We start from the raw sequence: 26,097 nt of genomic DNA, 5'->3' as shown, positions 1-26,097 counted from the left end.
TTTCCTGATCATGGTCTTTGATTAATCTTATCTCCATCAGATACTGATGCGCCCTATCTTGAATTGGCCCTATAATTGTGTCAAGAACAACAGCAGCTGGTTTTTCTGGCCACTTGAGACACTCATTGACACATTCTTGATTTTTGATGGGTCTCAGTCTCGGGCCATCCTTAAGGGTGTGTGTTTGTGTACGAGGATAAGTATTGCAGTGGAAACATTGCAGTCAGGATAAAAGGCCAGAAATAGTGCAGGCCAAATGCCATTCTGCATGTACATGAGTGTTCAAATGCCCTGCTTGCTCGAATGCACACTGAGGTTATTTCTCTCTGCTGCTGTGTACTCTCCCTACATTCCACACTGGCCTCATTCTCTAATGTCTCGCCTTCTTTACACTGCCTCCCTGGGTCCTTTCTTTTGTGTCCCAGTTGTGCATTTTTCAATATATTTCTTCCCCTTATAGTCCATTTATAATGTTAGTAATTTGGGCTGCATTCACACAGCAACAGAATGTGTTTGCCATACCTGATTTGGAGAGTGTGTTTGATGAATCTGTAAATAAATACATTTGCTAGTCCCCAAAACTGACTGTGTCAATTTAGTCAATTTCTGTTAGTTTTTTGGGATATGTTCATGGTTGTTGTGTCCTGCAGTGGACTGGCCATCCGTCCAGGCTGTTTCCTTGGCTAAGGCTCCAGCATCATATTGATCTTACATAGGATAAGAGATTTGGAAATTGGATGTATGGTTTTTGTCGCATATTTGCTTTGTCACAGATTTTTGAATGGACATTCAGTTTTTGCTATGTAGTTTCCATAAATCCTCTGGGTCGGACTGGGAACTCTTTTGTGTTGTGAACCGCTTTGGTATGTTCATGTATGGCTTATAAAAGAGAGGAGAATTATGATATTACAGGCAATATTTAAAAGGTCCTTTGTTATTTTTTCAAGTTGCTTTAACCAAAGTTACAAAAGTTTAGCGAATCTCCTCTTTATTGGAATTTTTAAAGCATACAGATTGGATTAGCAGTTCAAAAGTTATTAAAAAATTTAAGAACAACAGTTATTTTTAGCCGACGGCAGCTGTATAGGTATTTAAGGGTTAAATCTTTATTATAAACTGGTTCCAAAGTTTGGGATCCATAAGTTTTTGATTTTGAAACTTTAATTTAATTGAATACATCAATGATACATTCAGTTGATAAAACGTGACCGTAAGGGAATGTATAATATTACAAAAAATCGTTTTAAATAAATGCTTATTTTTTAACTTGAGAGAATTTATCAAATGTATCACAAATTTCCGCAAAAGTATTAAGCAACACAAACTGTTTTCAACGTTGATAATTATAAAAAAAAATCTGTTTCTTGGGCACCAAATCATCAAATTAGAGTGATTTCTGAAGGATCATGTGACACTAAAGACAGTAATGACTGCTGAAAATTCAGCTTTGCCATCACAGAAATTACGTACATTTTAAAATACATTTAAAGAGTTATTTTAAATTGCAATTATAATAGAATAATATTACATTTTAACTTTAGCTCTCTTCCACTATCCATTATTTTACCATTATTTTTTTCTCTCTTTATACTATTATCCAGCAGACTTCAGCAGTCAGTGTCTTCATCAAACGGGTGACTTTATTGCATGAGAATTTCTGAGTTTGGCTGCTGGTATGGATATTTTATTTCATTTGAACCCTGGAGTTAACAGATGCACACGGTCAGATTCATTCTTTTGAAACTCACCAGTAATCCTGAGAAGAAATTCAAGCAATGAAGTCCCCCCCTCCCCCCGTACACTACAGGGACCAGGATAGTAAAAGTGAAAAATCTAAACCTATTTAACACGCAGCATCTTCTGTTGATATTGGGAAAACAGAACGGGAAAGACCTGATGAGTCCATAAATCAAGTCATTTTTCTAGTCCACACATCGTCTATTATTTTGTCCCTCCTTTGAGCACTTAGCACAACAATATGACTTGGCAAGTTATGTTCTCCATGGCAGAGATCTTGCTTTTCCACTCTCTTCTTCTCTAAGTACCACGCGTATGTCATTGCTAAGAGACGATTGGAATTTCTTGTTCCTTTGAGGCACTTATTTTCTCTTACTTTCTCACCCTTTCAGCTGTCCTAAAAGCTAAACACACATCCACTGTATGCAGCTGCTAGTGCACACAACCGCTACTGTCTGACTGTTGTTGTCCTCCATCTCTCTCCCCTTTCTTTATATCTTTCTCTCTCCCTCCTCGTCCCCCAGCCTCAGTATTGTTAATCTGATTAGCAGTGAGTAGCATTAGCACCGTAGTTACCTTGCTAGCATTTAGCAGTAGCCATGCAGACAGCAAGAGGCTCTCCGTCAGCATAGTGTCATAGTGTTGGAGAGATACTGTTCTCCTCCTCCTCTCGCAGCATTTCTCTCTCTCTTTCTCTCCACCTCCCTTCTCTGGCTGTCCCAGGACTGCTGCAGCTAACTCTGCATCACCTTGCAGTTCAGACTCTGCTGCCTTTCTGCAGTCCTCTCTCTCTCTTTCTCCTATTTTCCTCCTCTCTTTGGTCCTTCACTATTCCCCCTCCCACCTTTCTGGTCACTTTCTTTTCTTATCAGTCATCCACTCCTTGTTTTATTCTATCAATATGTACCGGAACCCCTGGATCTTCAACTATATCAACCATGTCAAGTTGTGCCAAGGTGAGTAAATGGCAGTTGGGGTGGGACAGGACAGGACGGGCCCACCACATCTCTGTTAATACTGCTTGGGTTTTAATGGTGCTAGAGCCTCCAAGGACAGAAGTATTCAGGACAAGGGACTCGCTGACTAAAAAAGAGAACTGAGGCATTTTGAAGCAGAGCAAGTGTCGTCTCTTTTGCATACTGTGGTTTAGATATGAATATTTTCACTAGTTTAAATTCTGTAGTTGAGTCTGTTAGTCAGTTTAAGAGAGTTTGACGCATAGTATTGCCTTTTAATGGTTTTGTTTGGGACTGTGCACTTGCGCAACGGCACATGCTTTTCCATTTATCCTGTGCGTTCTTAAGTAAATGGTGCATTTTCACATTTATAACAGGTGTTTGTGTCCAGCAATGCACTCTTAGACATATTTTATGCATCAAATGAATTTATAGTTTATTAAAATGTTCAATATGCTTTCATTTATAGTGGAAGTATCCTAGTCAGTGTTTTGACTGCTTTAAATGTAAATGGGTTAATGCGTAAATGTGTGAATGGGTTTAGAGATTCCCCTTCACCTAATTCCCCCTTTCCTGGAGTGCAGACACCAGCTGTCTTTTTAAAAGACTCTTAAGATCTCCCTCTCTGTCTGTGTATTGCTAAATTACAGTTTGACTCTTTTGAAGGGCATTGAAGAATGTTCAGAGTTGATCTGGTATTAAAACATAAAGCGCCATTAAAAATCATGATTTAAGTGATGCCATACATATGCACTATGGCACACTTCCTGTGTCCACATTGGCTAATCCTATTCCTCTTGAAGACTAATCCTTTATTAGCTGAGACAAGTGCTAACACTTCACTGCCACATTTTGGCACAGTGTTTTCCTATTTAACAGGTTTCATCCTGTAACTGTGTTTTGAATTCATGACTAGCATGTACTACTTGATGACTTTCATGTAGTTTTACCACTTGAAGTGATTTGGGGCTGTATTTATATATATAGATAGATAGATAGATAGATAGATAGATAGATAGATAGATAGATAGATAGATAGATAGATAGATAGATAGATAGATAGATAGATAGATAGATAGATAGATAGATCGATCGATCGATCGATCGATCCTTATTCAGGAACATTTACATTTAATCATTTAGCAGACGCTTTAATCCAAAGTATTGCTTTTAAAAAAGCAATAAATTGCCAGCAATACAACGTTTCAGTCATCATTCAAGAAAAAGCAAGGATGCATTAAATTGATCAAAAGCAGCAGTAAAGAAATTTATAATATTATTTCAAATAAAGGCTGTTCTTTTTTTGAAGTTTGTTCATCAAAGCATCCTGAAAATTCACGATTTCCACAAAAATATTAAGCAACACAACCGTTTCAATATTGATAATAAAAAGAAATGTATCGTGAGCACCAAATCAGCATATTAGAATGATTTCTGAAGGATCATGTGACCCTGCAGACTGGAGTAATGGCTGCTGAAATTTAAGCTTTGCAATCACAGGAATAAAGAATATTTTAAAATTCATTAAAATAGAAATTGTAATATTATTTCATTGCAGTTTTTTTTACAGTATTTTTGATCAAATAAATGCAGTCTTGGTGAGCATAAGAGACTTCTTTCAGAAACGATGAAAATCTTACTGACCACAAACTTTTGAATAATTTATTGTTAATAAATATCAAAGTATTTCATTATTGATAAATATTACAAAATCGAATGCATGTATTGTATTAAATATTACATATTAATTTAAATCTATTTACATAGTTTATTAATACAATAAATAAATATTATAACTTTTTTTAAGTTACGGTATTTACTTACATTGTGGTAAACGTTTTCTAAATGTGCCTTCATAAACTGTGACAATTGTTGTAAGCCTTGGATTTATGATCTGGTCATATGACCAAAGCACAGGCTTTGACTTGCTTCAATAACCTCCATGTGCTTTATCTCCGACTAATGCCAGATATCAATGACTGAACCCTACAGTTATGCAAGTTTATCAGTCACCATATTATTATTTAGATACTGACTGTGCTGGAAAACAGGTGTGATATGCTGGAACGTAAAATTAACCGGAACAAGTTTCAGAGCTGTGCGATCAGCTTCAATGTGATGCTTGTTGTAGATCAGAGAGGTATTTTGGTGTGTTACAGGGCTGTGGAATAACATGCATGCTATTTAAAGTGCTTCAAATGTCACACTTGACTGTGTCTGATTAGCATCTGTACTTAAGAGGGCACAGAGCCAGTGTTTTCTGGATGTCTGTTAGCGGTGGGTGCTCTCAACAAGACCATGCAATGCACATAATGAGTGCTTAGGAAAATTTGAGTGAATCTACTTTATCTGCGTTACTAACTGTCAGTTTGCTTGATGGTTGTGTGTTTTTGTTCCTGCTTCTGCATGGGAAACATTGTCATTAACTTTTCATTTACCCTGTAGTGTTAATTTACTGTAAGGACATTGGAAAATCTGTCAACGATTTGTTTTTAACGTTGGCATCATTAATCACTTAGTTTGTCTGAGCAGCAATAGCTTTGTAGTTGAATTATCCCAGATGCAACAATAAACATCAGTAACAAATGGTACATGAAGTTAGCCTCAGTGCAGGGTACCAGAATGTCTGTCATTTGTTGCGAATTCACAGTTTAAAAAAAACAACAATTTCTATAACTGCACAAATCCCCACATTATTTTGCCTCCACCCAGTTTCATAAGTGTATATTTTCTCTTTCCTTCCAAAATGTTCCTGTTCTCTCTTTCATTCCCCCTTCAGTTGATGTTGTCTCATCCGCAGGCCCTGTGACTTAAGTAAGAGGAGATTTTTATGTGCTGAGGAATGTTTTTAGCAGATACTCATCCCAGCTGTGAAAACTCGCTCTGTACCAAAACAGAGTCCATCAGTTGGCACTCTCATTCACTTTCTCTCCTCAAATAGTGTTTGTAGAGAGGAGGAGGAAATGACATCTAACCACAGTCCTTAATGTGGATTAACATATTTGAATATCAAATTTTTAGATGTCAGAAAGGTTGTTTGGTCTGGATGAATGTGTGTGGTAAGGCTATTGATCTGTGGGTAAAGTGGAAACGCATGTTCTGGTCTTCTGATCCCTCTGTGAGGCTCATATGTCAGATCTCCATGTGTTTATTCACATGATAACAACAGCATATAGTCATTTCATTGCATTACTCATGTGAATATTGAACCAAAACATTGTTAAATGAATCCCTTCAGACTAATATTTTTTTTCTTTCTTGTTTTGAAGGGATGCTTGTATATTGGTTATCACCATATTGGTTATCGGCCATTATTTGATTTGATATATTTTATTATATTATTATTTTATATTTATATTGAGAGACAGTATAAACCACGCAGATAGTATAAATGCAGATGAGATACAGATGACTTTGTGCATTAGGCCTACATGGTAGTCACTTTGACTAACAAAGCTGTTGAAACAGCATTCAGCACATGGGCCCAGCCAGTTGACTCTCTGCATACAGATGTACCCATGTGTGCATGCAGAAATAAGTCTGTTCAGCTATGGACACAGCACCATGTTGACGTCCATGAAATGGATACTATTGTTTTCGTTCCTGCCCTTCACATGGGGCCTTTGAAACATCTTTCGCTGATCAGTTCTGTCACCAGCAGGAGTATTTCTAGTCTGAAGGCTGTGCTTTCTTTTGTGTGCACAGGCTTCACAGGAGAAACAGCCCCTAAAGTTGACAGTACCAAACTACAACGGAGAGCTCTTAGGTAAGATCCTTATTTTTATGCAAATATGTAGAATGTTTATATAACTTGGGTTTTGATTTACTGTACAATTTCCATGGAAAATATCCACACCAACAGTATCTCAGTCTTTAAAAGTCTTGTATGTGTACCTCTTGTGTACAGATGTAGTCATGCTTTTTAAAATGGTGGATTCACTTGAACACTGAGATGTCTACACTTTTAGATAAATGTGTGATATTTATTCTCCCAGCTAATTATTTTTTGTTGTTGCCCTTTTCTTGTATGCTGTGACCTTATTTCATGTCAGGAAAATATTTAATCTTAAAAAAACAAAAACAAAAATCCAGTTATAAAAAGAAAATATGCAAATATTGCATTTCACATTTTCTTTGGGATGGGACTGTGTGATTTCTGCCAAGATTCAGATGCCTTTTCAGGTTCTGCTTCTACAAAAGCAGGCAATACTGAGACCTCTTTTGTTTCTGTTGTATTATATGCTAAATGTATTGAAATTTAAAGTTGGTTCACTCTGTCCAGCTTCCAGAAAGAGTTCTCGTTTGAGGAGAAAGACGAGGGAACCAACAAAGAAGTAGATGTCAGTCTGCTGGGAAATACACCCAAGGGTAAGTACAAAATACATCAACACTTCAGGTGTGTGGTTCTTTATCATGGCTATTATATACTAGTTAAATACTTACACAGTGAATACTCTCACTATACTAGCAGTCAGAAGCTCTGTCATATACAGTCGTGCTCAGAATTAATCATACCGCTGGTAAATATGATCAAAAATGGCTGTAAAAAAATAAATCTGCATCGTTTATCCTTTTGATCTTTCATTAAAAAAATTGGCAAAAATCGAACCTTTCATTGAAGTAAAAGAATTGAAAGTGGGGGGAAATCACATTATGAAATAAATGTTTTTCTCCAAAACACGTTGGCAACAATTATTGATGCCTCTAGAATTTTTTATGAATAAAATATGTCTGAAGTATATTCCCATTAATATTTACATTTTTTTAGCACACCAGGGTGACTAGGAACATGAAATTGTCCAGCTATGACTTCTTGATTCACAGGAGTTTATATATGAGGAAACACAAAGGCCAAATTCCCTTAATCATCCATCACTATGAGTAAAACCAAAGAATATAGTTCTGATGTGCAGCAAAAGATTGTTGAGCATCACAAAATAGAAAGTGGCTGTAAGAAAATAGCTAAAGAATTGAAAATCCCCATTTTGACCATCAGGGCAATAATTAAGAAGTTATAATCAACTAAAGATGTTACGAATCTGCCAGGAAGAGGACGTGTGTCTATATTGTCTTAATGGACAGTGAGGATGAAAGTTTGAGTGGCCAAAGACTCTTCAAGGATCACAGATGGAGAATTGCTGAGATTACTTGAGTCTTGGGGTCAGAAAGCCTATAAAAAAAAAATGTAGGGGTTGTTTACATCACCACATGTTGTTTGTGAGGTTTTCAAGAAAAATGCTCCTCGCTCATCCAAAAACAAACTCCAGCATATTCAGTTGTCAGACACGACTGGAACTTCAAACGGCACAGGGTTCTGTGGTCAGATGAAACTAAAAAAAGTGTTTGCTTTTTGGCAGCAAACACGCTAGATGGGTTTGGTGCACACAAGGATAAAAAGTACCCCATGTGTACAATTTAATATACCATTGGATCTTTAATGTTGTGGGCCTATTTTTCTGCTGGAGGTCCTGGACTTCTTATTCAGATACATGTCATCGTGGATTCTATCAAATATCAACAGATAAAAAATCAAAACCTGACGCCTTCTGCTAGAAATCTTATAATGGGCCGTGGTTGGATCTTCCATCAGAACAACGATCCAAAACAAACATCAAAATCAACACGTGTTGATTGTGTTGAAATGTGTTAGGGAGCACAAAATGAAGCTTCTGCCATGACCGTCCCAGTTCCCTGACCTGATGAGTGGAGTGAACTGAAGAGAAGAAGCACCAACATGGATCTGGGAATCTGAAGGATCTGGAGAGATTCTGTATGGAGGAATCGTCTCTGATCTCTTGTCAGGTGTTCTCCAAACTCATCAGGCATTACAGAAGAAGACTCAGAGCAGTTATCTTGGCAAAAGGAGATTGCAAAAAGGTATTTAATAAAAGGGTATCAATAATTGTGGCCAACGTGTTTTGGAGAAAAACATTTATTTCATAATGTGATCCCCCCCCCCCCCACACTTTCAATTCTTTTACTTAAATGAAAGGTTAGGATTTTGCCAATTTTTTGAATGAAAGGTCAAAAGGATAAACGATGCAGATTTATTTTTTACAGCCATTTTTGATCATATTTACCAGGGGTATGATTAATTCTGAGAACGACTGTACTTGGCAAGATTCAGTTGACTTCTGCACCTTTTTAATGGAGGTGTGTTATCCTAATGGTCAAGAATTTTAATACAAAGGTTCAATCCCAAAGAGGATTTGAACACTAAATGATCACTGTGGTTCTTAGTCCCACTTAATTTAAGGAGGGCTGTCCCTGATATACTGTATTCACATGAGACATTTTGTATTCACATTAGATGACAACTGTCTGCTAAAATAAGTATGTAATAGTGCCTTGATCAAAGTTCTTACAAGTTGCTTCAAGACTGTATGTTGTTTCACTTAGCATTGTCTTGATGGGTGCTGGACATATGTGTTGGGGGGGATGGGACACTGATGACCTATATTTGGTCTGCTTGGGGCCACCTGTTGTTGGGCAAGTTGTCTTGCTTACTGACCCTGAAAATGTGATGGTTGTGTGAAAGAGAGTGGGTGAACAGGATTCTGTGGGGCTCTCGCATGAGCAGCCTGCTTCTGGTAAGCCCCAAAAGACATTTTTGCATTTTAGATATTATAAACGATGTTGTTACATTGTTACTTTTACCCAGTAGTACAGGGATGATGTCAGAAACAGGAAGACTAATTCACCAGTGGTTTCTTTGAGATTTTCCTATGGGGTTTTATAATAGGGTTTTTCAATTCATGAGTAAAATAAAGTCTGTAGTAAACATGACTTGACGATACTTTGACGTTTTTTACAACTTAAACTGCACACACTCCCCTGCACACACACCCTTATCTAGTTACTTATTAGAAACATACATTTTCAAAAATAAACACAACTGCTTCAAAATTTGCGTTTTCAGAATGGGTGTGTATAATTTACGTTGTAGAACAAAACGTCACAATATCGTTCGGTTTACCACAGACCTTATTTTACTCATACATTTAAAAATATAGAAAAACCCATAGAAGAATCTCTAGGGAATCATTGGCGAGTTAGTCTTCCAGGTTTTGATGTAATCCGCTCTATAGGCCAGAACACATTGTCAGTCTCTGATTAGATTGTTGTTTTTTATTGATTTTAATGACGTTATAACGCTTAAAGAAAACAAAATTTACCATATTTGTCTTATTGTGAATAATTCATTGTGCATTTTATTCAAAAGAAAAAAATTGGCTTAGTTTCTCTTTGTAATCTTCAATTAAAATGTAATATCTTTGTTCCACTGAAATTATTTTTCGATATAATTTTTTTTTTTTTTTTTTTTTTTGCTGATGTCACTTATAGGCTACACAGTCTATTGGATATTTACCTAATAGCAAAATTGTAAAAAAAAAAAAAAAAAAAAAAAAATCTATCAAACTTACATTTGGTTTGGCTCCCTTCTGGTACATAACACTTTTCACCATCCAATTAATTCCTGATGGATGAAATCAAGTCAAAAAATCAAATATTTTGTTATGATAAAACGAATTGTGGTTGGCAATCCACATTGAATTGTGAAATCTGATCAAAGGCTAACAATGTGAATCTCTCTCTCTCTCTCTTTTATTCATTTATTTGTTTATTTGATGAGGTAACAGTTGGTGTTCCCATTTCAGAAAACCTCATGACAGTGGTTAGTCTTGGCTAAAAGTTTGTTTCCCATTCACTTCACTTTGCTGACATGCAGCTTTTGGAGTTGTGTAATCCTGGCTGGTTAGAATCAGGTCTGTCTAATGTCAGATTCACGCTGCTGTTTATTTTTCCCCCCTTTCCAAGTGGGAACTTGATTTAAAACATGACAACTTGAACACACTCATGCTGTCTTATCTTAAATGCATTGTAAGTGTCTGATTAAATTAATAAAAATATGATAAATATGATTAATTGTTCTTATTGTTCTGTTTGTTTTAAAGAATTAAAGGCATTTATTTCACTTATTTTATTTATAGCGGTCTATGAAAGAGGACAACTAAAAGAAAAAGTCTCGCTACTGTATATCAGTGCAAGTAAAAGTTGTGAAGTTAGTTTATACAGTTGATAAAGGAACATTTAAGCTCACATGTAGTCATTTTATAGCTTCATCTATTGATTCTAAATTTAAATTGATTCGGATTTATATTACCTTTATATATTTATTCATTTAAACTGCGTAATAATAATTGATTAACTAAAATTGTACATGTGTGATCGATTAAGGGTATAATAATTACATAAATAATATCTAAATCATACAAATGTATTATTCTAAATAAGCATTACTAAAAGCCAGACGATTTTGTCTTTAAAAATCATTTGCTATGTAGTGACCTTTAATTTGGAGCAGAAATAGGTGGAGTGACACTATCACATCAGACATGTCACTTTGCTTCAGGTTAGCCGTGGTTAACCAGGTTAGCCGTGGTTAACCAGGTTAGCCGTGTAGCGTGAGTTACTATGGCGATGAACACTGCTAAAAGCCAAACCACTTTCATTGAGCACAGCTGATTGGTCCAAGTTTGGTTTGCAACCTCTTACCTGGAACATAACTTGCCCCGGACCAGGTTAGCCGTGGAGCGTGAGTTACTATGGCGATGAACGCTGCTAAAAGCCAAATCACTTTCATGGTGCCTAAAACCCAGGGTTGGCGCAAACTAAACTGAAACATACCTGGCTGACCAACTAAACTGGCTTCATGGTATAGGCCCCAGGCTAAGGAAGCACTGTTAGTGTGTCGTGTGTGTACACTTTAGCCCATGATGAGTCCCCTCTCAATCACTTCACTGGTCACCTAGTGACAGGACACAGTTGAATGTCATATTTCCATACTGCTGAAAAACTCACTGAGGATGCACCTATGATTGGCTAACTTTTGTGGAAATGCAGCCATTCTCCTAGCGAATGTCAGACGACTTAAGTGTAAGCAGCTTTTGCTTCAGATAACACACTGGACTTCTGTCACCTCGACTATTATTGGAAATGTCACTGAAAGGACATAGCAGTATACTGTACTTGCTAGGCTGCAGGGTTAGTGTAATGCATCAGATACATCATGAAACATGACTTGGTATTAAATACAGAAAAGCTAAATTATGTAAAAATTGGATTACAATCCAGTCTTTAGATTGTGCTCATGTTGGGTGAAACATTGTGCATCTTACAGTATACAGTAAGCTCTGATTGCTTTGCTTACATTTCTGAGTAGACATATCACAAATGCATGATATAAAGTACAATTTTTCACTATTTGTAATGGTTTGATTTATCCTATTTATCCTCCCTCTTTTGTCTCTCATTCTTTTACCCATCCATCACTTTGCTTTTCTTTTTCTCTTTAGTCTCAGAATTAAGGAAACGTTTTGAGAGTATAAGCACGAGTCAGAGTTGGGACATGAACAGGTGAGAAGTTAAATCAGTCTTACAAAGCATGCACAGCCAAAGTTCAGTTATTGCAGGTGTTTGGTGAGAATAACATAATCACAAAATTGTCTGCTTGCTGTTATTGCCAAAAGACTTTAATTTTCCTCCCACCACACACAATGTCTCAAGCAATGCTCTTCATCAGATTTAAAGTAGCATACACCCCAAAATAATTAATGTATAATAAACATTTTGGATGTGACACTGAAGACTGGAGTAATGACTGCTGAAAATTCAGCTTTGCCATCACAGAAATAAATTGCATTTTAAAATATATTCAAATAGCAGTTATTTTAAATTGCAGTAATTTTTCTAAATATTACTTTTATTTTTACTGTGTTTTTAATTCCAAATAAATTATGCCTTGTTAAAAAACAAGAGACTCAGAAACATAAAAAAAATTATTTTGAATTGTAAATATGTTTTTCCTAGATAGAGAATTATCCTTAACACTACCACTCCTGTTTATAGGAAAGAACGAATTGCACGGCGTCTGGAGGGAATCGATGGTGATGTTCTTCAAAATCTCCCAGGCTGTGGCGGTCTAGTAACCAATCGAATGCTAGAGGAGGACACTCCTAGATATACCCGTGCAGCAGACAGCTGTGACCCCTGTACAGGTGAGAATTGTGCTTATTTTTTAATAGATTTGTTCACTCCTCTATAACATGAATGAGAAATTACATACACTAACATCTTAGGATGTACTCACACTTGGCGATCTGGCGCATGTGATAGCTCCGTAGGCCCGGAGCACGGAACAGCTACTATTTGTGTGCGCTACTTTATCATTATTACGACAGCAAACATCTTCTATTACTACTTTGGTAGTACACTTTTTAATTAGAGTATTTTGGGTCTGGTTCCCACCTTGTTGACGAACAGGATTTGCAATTCGCGAGTATAGCTGCAAATTCCATCAAAGTCTGCTGCCTCCGTAATAATCTTCTGATAAGTGCAGCCCAATAAAGTAAAAATCGCTGCGTGGCATAAATGATAAATCCATACAGTCTATTTGCGAAAGCACATTTCTTCAAAAGAAAAAGTTTTATCGTAAATGACGTAAGTGTGTTCCGGTTCGGAGCATTAAGTGCAATGTGAGTTCAGGCTAGCGGGGGAGGGGGGACAATCGCGCTTGGGCTCAGTACAAGACAACCGTGCCTAGTGTGAGTACACCCTTAATAATAATTATATGGTGCATATCAACACACATGATGATAGGTTTGGGTTGATTAGCTGGTGTTCGGTAACTTAAAGTTAAAGATTTGGTCAAATTGATTTAGTGTAAACTGCCTTCTTTTCTCTCTCATCGCAGTTTCTCTTCAGCACTATAGCAAAAATGATCCAAACTTCCCAAATCCACACAGTGCAGAGGTTCAGTCCAGAACCCACACAGTCCAACCGGATTCAGTCTACAGCACTGGCTCCACTCATGTGGCAGAGCTGGACTCTAAAGCTGAAAGGATTGCTCGCTACAAGGCAGAACGGCGCCGTCAACTAGCAGAGCGCTATGGCATTTCTCTGGATCAGGAAACAGAAACCGACTATTCCGCTCGCTACTCCAGAACCTCCAGAGAGTCCGACAGCTCAGACCGACAACCCAGGTCAAGTGTAGAAGAAGACAGAGTGGAGCATAATGCTTACTCCACCAGCCATCATGTAGATAGGGCCAGCTCTCACATTCACACCGATCCAAAATACAGCAGAGAACGCACAGACTCCATCTCTGAGCGCGAAAGAATGATGAATCTGGAGAACCAGAGGAGGGCCCTAGAGCGGAATAGATTGCATGAAAGTGGAGGGGTTGCACCTAACCCATCTGCATATATGGATGTGTCCGGGTCTGCCAGGGTTCCAGGGAGGGAACCAGGGGCGATGGGGGTTCCCAGCTCGCCTAATACAGGCCGAAGGGCCATGATGCCATCTCCCAAACAGGGAGCATCTCCTGGTGATCTGTTTATTGAGCAGCAGGCTCACAACATCCTTCAAAGACACGGGTGAGTCTTAACACGCTAGCTGTTTCTTCTTCTTTTTTTGTCTCTCCATCTTACAGTCACCAAGTAAAATCTTAATATGTCAGTATCTTAATTTTCCTCTATTATTCTTTCCTTTTTTTGGAAAGAATGTTGGCCGGTATTCCCCTGAATTTGTCTTTCACAGGTATTTTCCCCAAAAGAAAGCCGTCAGTTTGCAGGATTTGGCTCGTATACTGTTAGGAGTGTTTCTACAACTCCTTAAAGATGGGTGGGCTCTATTCAGTATGAAACATTAGCATTGACCTTTACTGTCATTTGGCAGCTGTTTCTTATTTGCATGGGTCAATGCTTTGTGTGATGCTTTGGATTTAAAGTGCTTGCCAAATTAAGCAACAAAAGATTCCAGCCAAATCTAAATTCCCAACATGAAGTCAAGCCAAAAAATTACAAATGAATATGATAAAGAATGATATTCAGGAAAGACCCAGAGCCCATTCATAATGTCAGTATAAAGTTTGATTGGTTAGTTAATGTCAACAAATGAGGACTTGGCTTTTAAAACCCAGTTCCCAGCAAGCCAGACTTAATTTTCGTAATTTATTTGAGGCCCTACTCTCTTTTCAGGAACCTGGTTTCTCTTAAGTTTTTTCCCCCTCTTTTTTTTAAAGTCCCTTCTCTACGCATAAACCGTTGAGTAGTTCACTCTTTTGGGTGTTTCTCAACTGATTTAGCTCCCGTAGCCAGTCAGCCAACCAATGGTCACTTCAGACTGATTCGGAAGGAGACACCCTCTCTCCAATCAACTGGCCTTCCAGGTACCATACATTTGGGATTTATGGGTGTGTTTGACACCCTTCACTTAACAGTGGTCCCGCCTAACTTCATGGCCCTATCTCAAACCATCCTCTAGTCCTGTCCAATGAACGTCCTTGTTGGAATGGGGTGAGAGTGACAATATGATAGGAGTCATGTGTTTTCTAGTGGTTTATTTGATTATTGTCTATTTGGAATAAAAGTCTGGTCCACTGTTATTCTAGCTAGGGACCACACTTAGTTTGGAAGACTGAGACAAAGTTGTAAATTAAGAAACTAGTGGTTATTAAGTGATCATTGTAGCAACCTGGTTTTACAAAATGCTTATAAAAAAGTGCAAACTAACTCTTTGTAAATAATATGCATCAGTTTGAGGGTGTGCTGTATGATGATGAAATCAATTCCATTTTAATTATTCTCTCTTGCTGTAGTCTTGGCGTTGTTTTCAAACCATGGATTTTTGATTCTGATCAAAAGGCCAGTTACAAGAAAAATAAAAAAGGTGTAATTATTATTATTATTTTTTTTACATATAACTATATAATACCGTTTAAAGAGTTTGAGGTTGAAGAAATTCATTCTGATAAATTTAATGCACACATATTTTACTGTTTTTACTTAATTTCTTAATCTAATGAATGCAGCTTTGGTGAAAATGTAAGCATTTTAAAACTTTCAAAAATATTTTTAAAAATGTTACCGATCCTAGATTTGGATTAGTAATGTATTTAAAAAAAGAAAGTGAATATGCAGAGATGTTGTGATATGTATTATTTTTGTTATACATTGTTCAAAATCAGAGGTGGTACCTCAAATAGGGCCTAAATATTTTCAGTCACAGGGGGTTGGCTTTAAAGAAAAGGTTGGAAACCCATGGTTTAGTCTGTCAGGTTGTTTGGAACCAGCAAGGTAGAGGGCTTAGGGAGTGGTTTTGAGTTGGGCTCATCATCTCAGTAACAAAATTGCCATCCTTGTGCACATTTCTACCACCCATCCCATCCACACTGTTAATGAGTGCTGTGGGTTTGAATTTGATCATTGAACATTCAGACTCTTTTGTTGCAGTGTACCTTTAACTTTTTCTAATATACTTTATTCACAGTCCACTGTCCAATGAGTCCAATGTGTGTGGTTTATCCCTACATGGCAGGTTTGGTTCTCATATTGCTTTTCAGTACATGGTTGAATCAAGCGTGACTTGAGATTGTGTTTGTGATACTGTGGTGAGAAAATTGTTGACCTATGAGTCACCAAACTTGACAAGAATGTAAACGCAGATAATTTGGCCTGCATTAGCTCAATATGTCAAATGGAGAGCGTGATAACTTGGTTAGTCATGCAAAACACCAGAGCCACATTTTCTGGGAATCATTTCACACGCAATTTGTGTTCCCATTTCGCACCAGTTTTCTCTATTTTTGCCCCATTCTCTCATTCTAACTTTTTATTCTTTTATGTTCCTCCCCAGACTTTACTAGCCTAGTGGTTTATTTACTGTGGGGTTTTTCCTCCTCTGCAATTCCTTGTCACTGAATGTCTGCTGACATTGACAAACCCAGACATAGATAAAAGAGTTATATAGAGACAAAATAGAGCGGCATAGGCTGTCCATCTCCACCTCATCCCCTGAATCTGCAGAGTATTTGCACAAGCATAACCTTCTAAAAATAGTTTATTTTTGTTATAGTGATCAAGTCTGAGATATAGATGCTTTTTGAGTTAATCTAATTTATCATCATTTATTTATTTGTTTGTTTGTTAGGTTCCCCTTTGGATGTTTCTTGCAAATGTCTAAAGTTAATGTTCATAGTTAATGTTTAAAGGGGTCATGAACTGAGAAATCACATTTTCCTTGAGCTTTTGACATATAAGAGGTCATCATACTAAAAGAATATCCTGTAAGTTTCAGAACTGAAAACTTCCTTGTTAGTCCAAAAACTGTTTTTATTGTAACCAAGCCCAGCAAATGACGCATTGGTGAAAGACAGCCTCTGCAGAAGAAAATCAATGCCTACTTCATTATTGCAACTTTGGCCCTGCCCACTTGCGTGTTAGTGAGAAGACTAGGAGAGAAGAGCGATACAGGATCACTGGAATAAAAATAACATTACCATCCAAAGGATCCTAATGCTAGAGAAGTGGTTATTTATTTTCAACAATGTGAATGTCTCAGTTGAGCGTTATTTATATGTATTCAGTATGTTTCACGGTGGATTCTTTGGTTGATCAGTGGCAATTTTGGTGCAGGCTTTGAAACTTTTACAATATGGACTTGACAGTAATGCGACCACATGTTAAGTAACTGTTAATTTTAATGCCTGATCTGTGACCAGTGATTCCTGATATGTAATGATTCATGTAGCCTACAGTCCTTTGTCAGTGTCAGTAAATCAAACCAGTGACTAAACGGTCAATTCTCTCTCTCTCTCTCTCTCTCTCTCTCTCTCTCTCTCTATATCTCTATCTCTATCTCTATCTCTATCTCTATCTCTATCTCTATCTCTATCTCTATCTCTATCTCTATCTCTCTCTCTCTCTCTCTCTCTCTCTCTCTCTCTCTCTCTCTCTATATATATATATATATATATATATATATATATATATATATATATATATATATATATAATATAGAAAGCGATCAAAGAACACTCCCTTTAAAATCGCTGGAGCTGTCAATCAAAACGCACAAGTTTATCATTGACTGATTTCTGGACTCTCGCCAAAACTCCCGTTATAACAAAATCCCTTTTATCTATATTCTTTGGTTATAATCAACAAATCTCTTATTTACATTGTGTTTGCACTGTTAGTTATGATGAAAGTATTCGTTAGTGTGCAGAAATCATGTTGCAATGACGATATCACTGCATTCATGCGCTCAACATGTCTCTGATCGGTTACAATGCTCATCACTGCAACAATCTAAATATATTGCCATAGATCTAAGTATAATGCTATAATCAAAACTTTTCACGATTAGTTAACCTTGAAAGCTGTAATAATAGTAAAAACGTGCTAAAAGTTTTCGAGAGAGTTCCGCTTGTAATACTAGCTATTTTAAAATGCAAAGATGTCAGCCAATCACAGCAGTGGGTGTTTACACTGAAGTCTCACAGCAGACACGCCCCTTAAAATGGAGCATTCAAATCAGAAGGCCAAAATCAGGGTTGGAAAATTCCTTTTATTTCTAAATTGTAAAAATCATTAAAACATTATAAGTGCACCCCAAACATTATAAAACAATAAAACAATGCAGTTCATGACCCTTTCAACAGAAATTGTCTCTTCTGTCTTTTATATTTGCATTTACCGCACAGTTTCAACCACTTTTTTTCCTTTTCATGAACCATATACCAAACATAATTTTTGGCTGCATTTTGTTACAGCCATTTTTCTAATTTAGTCTTGAAAATGCAGTCCACTTAGAGGAGGTTAAGAACAGTTCATATGACTCAACAATTACAGTGCAGAGCATGGTTTCACTTAAACAGGGTTCCAGAGGAGCTAAGCAAGAGTGCATGTTACCATATGTAAAACTGAAGTGTGAGTGTATAGATGGCAGCCGTCAAGCTTGGGTCAGGAGAAACCGATTTTAGCAGCTAGTGGAGTGTGGAATATATCTCATAAAAAGGATGTGATGTGTAGAGGGTTGGGTTGCTTAAAAAGTCTGTTTTTAACACTATTGTAGCTCTCAGCTAATGGAATTTGAACTTTTAATTGGGTGAATGGGTGGAAAAGAAGAGTTAGACACAGAGAGTAACCCTGAAATAAACAGACGTCTTTTAAAAGCATTATAGGAGGTTTTCTTTGTGATTTAGGTCTCACTTCACTGGTAGTGCACTAACTGCAAAAGGTTTTGGATGAGAGAGTCTTTTGCCTCCCCCTGCTGAGAGCATTGATTCTGCTGACCTAAACCTAAAGAGCCAGTCATCACAAACTAAGCTAGTTTATCAGCAAACCTCTCTCACCCAGCGTGTAATAAAACGCTGTGTAGTGTGAAATTAACTGATGCCCATAGCTAGAAATTTATATGATAATATACAGGGAAGAACCCGCCTTTATGTATCAAAATGTTGAAAATGGTCTGAGGATCATAAATATACTTATGTAAAATCCTCAAAGCAGAATCTGTTGGATTTTGTCATCTGAAGAAGGGGGGTTTTCAAACTGCAGTCCGGGGATGCCGCAAGGTGATTGGAGTCCACAGAAAATTTGGGAGAAAAAAATATTTACAAATATTTGCTTTAAGCTGAAATTATTTCTCTTTAGGTTTATACATGAAGGACTACGGATAATATTTTCCCATGTAATATTTTAATTTAATTTGGCCTTGATATAATATGAATATAATTAATAAAAAACAAATATCAAAGCTAATTTAGCAAACAACATGTTTTCTTTATATTTATTTTTCCTCACACAGTATAAATGGCTCATTATACATGAAAATATAGCTGCTTTTATATTATAATAATGGGATCCCTTGCATAGGGAACATCATATATTAGGATCTTTCGCATCAAATAGTAAGAAAAACCCTGAACCAAAGAACTAACCTTTGTTTATAATGTTTTGACTACAACCCTACTTTTCAGATTGTTTCAATATGGTTATTTGTTTTAATATGTATGTTCTATGTTTCATATCACGGTTGTTGTGTCTTGATTTTCTTTTTTTTACAGTGAGCGCAACAATTTTTCACATGGTTCTACTTATTTCGACCACTGTGAAAACATCCACTTTGACACACTTTTAGTGTCTTTTTATTCCAAATACTGTCAAGGTTGCTTTTAACCACATTCTAATAAGCACAAACCATATTGAGATGCTTCAACTGGTTCTGTGGCTTAAGGGTTGTTTTGGTTGGATCAGACTCTTTCCCTTTCACTTACTTCCAGGCCAATGAAATGGTTCTATTTTTTTATTTCTTTCTTTTGCTCAGTCAGTGAATATTTTACTTATTTTATTCTAAGTAACCAACCCTTTTCTCTTCTTCTGAAGAATCCGAGTTAGGGAGAGACTGGCCCGTGACGAGCCATTTCACAGGGGTCAAACAACAGAGGTACCTGCGTACAACCAGTTTCCCCAGGCGTACCCTCAATATCACCCACACACTCTGACCCTCCCTGATGCTCCAGCCAAGCAGCGGCTGACTCACCCTGGGAAAGAGGAACGCCATGACCTGGGGTGCCAGAGCTACTTTTCTATGGGTAGTGAACCTGGTTCCAGGCATAAACTAGAGATTCAGGAAGTACTTGAAGAAGTGGAGGGAAAACAGAACGTGAGGACTGAGGGGCTACTGCGGAGCAGGAAGGCCGTTTTACCCTCTGAGATTCGACATAAAGAACGGAGCACAGAAGAGGGTGCTGTAGATGACCCCAGAGGGTGGCGTGGAGGTCGGTCAAGGCAGGAAGTTTACACCGAGCATGTGTCCCGTCTTCAGGCTGAAGAGTCTATGCAAGCAAGAGCTCGAGAGGCCCACAAGAGGGCTGACCCTAGCTGCTACGCCCCAGTTCAGACCTCCAGAGGGAGATATATGCCAAATTCATCCAAACCCCTGGATGTTAGAAATGTCCAAAAGGCAGCTTTTCAAGAGAACCCCGTCCAGGACCCAGTCAGAGAGGCTGTGCCCAATGGCGATCACCTATCCCTTGATGCCAGGGTTTCAGTGGCCAAACTTCGCCATACCTACCTGGAAAGTGTTGCGAGTCCCCGGAAAGCCGAACTGTAGGTGGTGGTACATTATTATGTATCGACTTACTAACCTGTCTAACATTGACGATTAACAATCAAAATCTCATAATGTAATTGCTCTGAGAATTAAATGAAGGAAAATACCTTAATATTACAGAGGAATCGCTCATTCAGAGTTAACCAGCAGATTTTAATGCTCTATTCCTTTAGCTATCATGCTGCTCAGCTTGACTAGTGTGCACTGTCAATTAACCATCTCTTCCTGTCTTTTGTCTCACCTTGGCTTGGCATCCTTGCCTTTCTAGAGACAATGTTGGATGTTTATGCTAAATGTGCTGACAGAATAATTCTTAACCACTTTTGATGTTTGTTTTCAGTAGTTCATTTAACCCGCTATGAGGATGCTCAGATTATAGTTCATCAAGCTTTGGTGTTTTGCTCTATGTCATGCCTATGCACCTGCCATTCTTCAATGCTGCCTCATTCAGTCATGCTTTGTGACATAATAGGGCAGAAGAGCTGCCTGTGGTTACAGAGGCACCTTGGAGAAGTGAGAGGGTCAAAGATCGGTTATCTCGTCGCCCTTTGCGGTATATATGTCCCACTGAGAATAGAAAGACATCTGAGAGGTTTAGAACTCAGCCAATCACATCAACTGAGCGTGAACAGTTGGACCGGTAGGCCTCATGTGTAGATTTATGCACGTTATTGTGGAGTTAGCCTGGAGTGCACATTAAAATTACACTTGAAGTAGTCTAATAAATTGTTTTTGGTAATAACCCAGAAAACTTTGGTCTGTGTCATGTCTAGTACTTTTTCTTTTTCTAACGGCACTGTATTTACAAATTCACTGATTAAAGTTAGCTTTTGGCTTACTATCTCTAATGCTATATAATACACACGCTGTATAATGTTTTTATGTGTAGTGGATTCTAATCCAAATGTTTGGTCAGTGGTTTTTATGAAAGGTTCTTTGTATTTTTTTCCTCCTCTTTTGTTTCTGTGGCATGTGGCGAAATCTATAATTCTGTCTAACGCTGTGGATTAAGCTGTTCTGATGTGTTTTCTGCACCTTCCCACTAGCTGCTGTGTTTTCCTTATTCCCCTTTTCCTAATACGCTGCTGCATTTGCTGCAATTTTTTTCCAAATCAGCTGGTTGATATAATAATTTTCCAATCCTTACCGATCTGTTTAATTGTAAGACTTTAATTGTAAGACTTTTACTTTTTGTTCTCTTTAGGTCTTGTCCAAGCCCTGAACCACTAAGCCCTGAGGGTAAGTCTTTTTGCTTGCATACACTACAAAATTTTCAGCATGTTTTCCTATTATACCTTTTTAAAATGGAAAGTCACTCTAGCAAGCTTTAGATGCTGTCTTAGATTTATTATGTGATGGTGCAGGATGACGCAATAACATTACGTAACTTTTGCATTTGTTTCATATGTGCACCACTGTAATATAAACAGACATGTTAATATTACATACAATAAGTTACTGTTAATCTGAGTCTGAACTGACTGGGAAACATTTTCACTTGGAAAAGCTTATGGAGACATGGCACTGTGACTTTAAAGATAACTCTGCCAAACGGCTTCTGTTTAGAGAATCCATGAATACTCCAGAGAGCAGCAGACCTACTTTTTGGGGCCTCTGGATCTGTTAAAACTAGTACTGTTTTGCTTTTCTAGCCGTACTGTATGTGTAAGCAGTGTCAACTTGCATCGCAATGTAGTGTTCACTGAAACTAACATCTATACCGTTCAAAAGTTTGGGGTCCGTAAGATTTTATTTTAATGTTTAATGCAAGTCTTTTCTGCTCACCAAGGCTGCGTTTATTTGATTAAAAAATGCAGTATTGTGAAATATTATTACTATTTAAAATAACTGTTTTCTATTTTAATATATTTAAAAATGTAATTTATTCCTAATATGCTGATTTGGTGTTCAAGAAACATTGTAGAAAACATAGGACTCTTTGAAAGGACAGCATTTATTTGAAATTGCAATCTTTTGTAACATTATAAATATTTTTACTCACTTTTATCAATCAATTTAATGCTTCCTTGCTGAATAAAAGTATTAATTTCTTAAAAAATAAAAATCATACTGACCCCAGACCTTTGAACACTTGTGTGTTACTTAAGGTGCTGCCTCAAGGAATATGCTTAAAAAAAACATTCAAGGATCATATTACTGTTTTCCTTGATATTTTTATATACACAGTTAAGTGTACTATTAGTAGTGTATATTAACTGATTCAGCATTGTAAGTGGACCTCTGGCTAATAGTAAAATTATGAATTTATAAGACCCCTTTTAGTGTTACAGTAGTCATGCAACGCTTTGTTAGAACAGATATCAATGTAATACATTGCATTTGGTAGATGTATAGCATTTATTTTGCACTGTTGTGCCTTTTAAGGTTAACCTCTGAAAGCAGAGGAGAAGCAGAAACTTGCTTGCGTAACATTTCTACCATGTGTTTAGCATTGTGTTGTCCTCTGAAAGTCATGGGGTTTCATGAAATAGTTCTCATGAAAAAGCTTGACTCATCTCTACTTTCTGTTTTTCCAGTGGATGAAGAGAAGCTAGATGAGAGAGCAAAGCTGAGTGTCGCTGCCAAACGCTCTCTCTTCAGGGTATGTCTGTACTTCTGTTCCAAATGCTGAAGAGGGCTGCTGCTCTTTCTGCTGGGGATTTATTTGAAACTCTCTTCATTGGTATCAACACCATCAATGGTCACTCATGCATACCACTCATATATCGCCCCTTACGTAAAGCACACATTAAAAATAGCCTTTGGGTTCAGAAAATGTTATTGGTGTCCAACAATAGAGGTTATGCGCAATAAACTTCTGTATTCTGTAAAACGGGTTGTATCGTTTCCGGTTAAGGCCTTTTGTATGTGCTTTGTTAAATATAGAGCTGTTTTACTCAAGAAACCTTCAAAAGTGAGCAAAGAGGAGCATAACCAATGTCCATCGCATATGCAGATTGATATCTAAAAGGTTTTTTTTGTTTTTGTTTTGTTCTCACTAACATATTTAATTCGAATAAAATGCCACCAATAAAAAGAACAAGGTCTCAGTACTAGTACTCAGTTCATATTGCGCAACAAACTTCTATGTGCAACAAACTTCTGTATTCTGTAAAACGGGTTGTATCGTTTCCGGTTCAGGCCTTTTGTATGTGCTTTGTTTAATACAGAGCTGTTTTACTCAAGAAACCTTCAAAAGTGAGCAAAGAGGAGCATAACCAATGTCCATCGCATATGCAGGTCTCAGTACTAGTACTCCTGTTCGTATTGCTGTTAACAGTTTATTCATTTTGCATTCCAAGAAGTGTGTAAAGAGGACACACCTCAGTCAATTTACCCCACAATTATTAATATTCTTTTAATATGACATTTGAAACTCCAGAAGAAAATGTGACCAAAAACACAATTTAGTGAGTCCAGCAGAAGGAAAATTTCTGATCTGATATACATATGTATATGTATATGTATATGTATATGTATATGTATATATGTTTGTTATTGTGTAAACTATTTCTTATGAAGTCTTACTATTTCTTAGGAGCTGGAGAAGACTTCAGATGGTTCAGTTCTGAAGGCATGGAGCCGTAATCCTGCCATTGAACGGAGGTTGAGGAGAGGTCAGGATCGCTCCCGCACTCAGCCGGTCACCTCAGAGGAAGTGGTCATTGCTGCTACGTAAGTTCATACCCGTTAGATCTTCATGTGAGGCAGTTTTTAAGTTAGAGGGGGAAAACTCAAATGTTTACATTTGTTAGGTTCCACATTTACAGTCAACATGAAAATTTGGCAAGATATACAGTAAATTACCATTCAAAAGTCTGTAAGATTTTTAATGTTTTGAAAGAAGTCAAATGTTCACCAAGGCTGCATTTATTTAATCAAAAATACAGTAAAAACAGTAATATTGTTTAATACTATTACAATTTAAAATATTTGTTTCTATTTTAATACATTTTAAAAAATCTGTTATGTCAAAGCTGAATTTTCAGCATTGTTACTCCAGTCTTCAGTGTCACATGATCCTTTAGAAATGATTCATTTAGTGCTCAAGAAACATTTATTATTATCAATGTTGAAACAGTTGTGCTGCTTAATATTTTTGTTGAAACCATGATGAACCACATAAACAACTGTTTTTTGGGATTTGTCAATGATTAGAAAAATTCGAAAGAACAGCATTTATGTGAAATAGAAAAGTTGTAACAATGTAAGTTTTTACTGACACTTTTGATCAATTTAATGTGTCCTCGCTGAATTAAAGTGTACATTTCTTTCAAAACATAAAAAATCTTACTGACCCCCAAAATGTTAAGCATCTTACAACCATGTATCTATAAACGAATTAATATGGCTTCAGAACAATGTTATATGTACATTCTTCTCAATGTTATTTTTTCCTTCATATGTCTTTCCCTTCCTTTTACTTCATGTGGTGTGTATGTATTTCTGATCTGTTTTCTTCAGTTTCCTTCAGTTTTTTCCTTTGTCTCTGTTTCTTTGCCTCCTTCTCTGTGTGGTTTAAAGTGTCCCTGGCCCCTTGTCACAGTCCGCGACTGTACAAACCTCTGTAGCGCGTGTTCCTAGTCACACTGTACTCAACAGCTCTGTGACCAAATTCAGGTACTCAGAACACGCATATAAACACTCACATGAGTGTGTGTGTTATACAGGCATAGTCACACTTACCAGTACTAATGATTGTCACTGAGAGCATGCTGTGAGAATCTCTGTAGATCCATGCACCATAAGAAAAGTGTAGTCTTTGCTGAATAAAAGTATTAATTTATATTAAAAAAAAATCTTACTGTCCCCCAAATTTTGAAGGGTAGTGTGTGCTTGTCAAAGAATTGTGGTTTATGTAGGAAGACAGACGTAATTAAGAAGCAGCACCCTCTTGTGGTACTGTCAGGCCAACACAGAACATTTGTCTAAGTCATGCTTAAATTTACCTTTAGAATTAAGAGTGAGAATTAGCACACCCACTATTTCATGACTACAAGTACTTAATATTATATTAGCCACGGATTTGTATACATAAGGGAGTTGTTAGTAATGCTTTGTAAAGCCATGAAATAATAAAAATGGCTTGTAAAAGTATGAGACACTGTTGGGAGGGATTCAAGTCATGCCACTTTTGTGTTTTTTTTTGCTTCATCAGACGCATGTTGAGCATATAAAACAGCATGACATGTTTGTCTGCACATGCTACTATAATATTAATATGAAGATAATTATGCATGACAATGTTTAACAGACATGTATTCATTTGTGTTGATAAATGGACTATGGAATGAACAACACATCCAAAATATTGCAATTTTTCTTTGTGGTTACATTTATACTGCTTTATTCAAATTGTTACATGAATCACAATTGCTTGTATAGTGTATATCCATGCATGTGTTTTTAATCTATAATATGTAACTTGATAACATTGTGTCGTTTC

At 37.0% G+C, this 26,097-nt stretch overlaps 1 protein-coding gene across 39 annotated transcripts in view; it reads left to right on the top strand.

Moving 5' to 3' along the window:
- Window positions 1-26,097, top strand: part of svila (supervillin a) — an 83,002-nt gene that overhangs the window by 17,356 nt on the left and 39,549 nt on the right. For 19 of the 39 annotated variants that reach the window (XR_014609055.1, XM_084135791.1, XM_084135780.1 and 16 more), the window contains exons 1-12: window positions 2,321-2,693; window positions 6,399-6,459; window positions 6,976-7,061; window positions 12,050-12,110; window positions 12,603-12,751; window positions 13,447-14,128; window positions 19,922-20,647; window positions 21,124-21,291; window positions 21,856-21,890; window positions 23,189-23,253; window positions 24,190-24,326; window positions 25,176-25,271. Coding sequence is in view for 38 of the 39 variants with exons in the window: in XM_084135791.1 (XP_083991917.1) it covers window positions 2,639-2,693; window positions 6,399-6,459; window positions 6,976-7,061; window positions 12,050-12,110; window positions 12,603-12,751; window positions 13,447-14,128; window positions 19,922-20,647; window positions 21,124-21,291; window positions 21,856-21,890; window positions 23,189-23,253; window positions 24,190-24,326; window positions 25,176-25,271 (2,321 nt within the window). In the remaining variant the exon portion in view is untranslated. Of the gene's footprint in view, window positions 1-2,320; window positions 2,694-6,398; window positions 6,460-6,975; window positions 7,062-12,049; window positions 12,111-12,602; window positions 12,752-13,446; window positions 14,129-19,921; window positions 20,648-21,123; window positions 21,292-21,855; window positions 21,891-23,188; window positions 23,254-24,189; window positions 24,327-25,175; window positions 25,272-26,097 lie in introns of those variants that run through there. The other 20 variants (XM_084135795.1, XM_084135790.1, XM_084135802.1 and 17 more) reach the window with 8 other exon arrangements.

This window comes from Abramis brama (genome assembly GCF_963993115.1).
Source record: "Abramis brama genome assembly, chromosome: 14".
Lineage (NCBI taxonomy): Eukaryota > Metazoa > Chordata > Actinopteri > Cypriniformes > Leuciscidae > Abramis > Abramis brama.
This window is presented reverse-complemented; position numbering and strand designations above follow the sequence as displayed.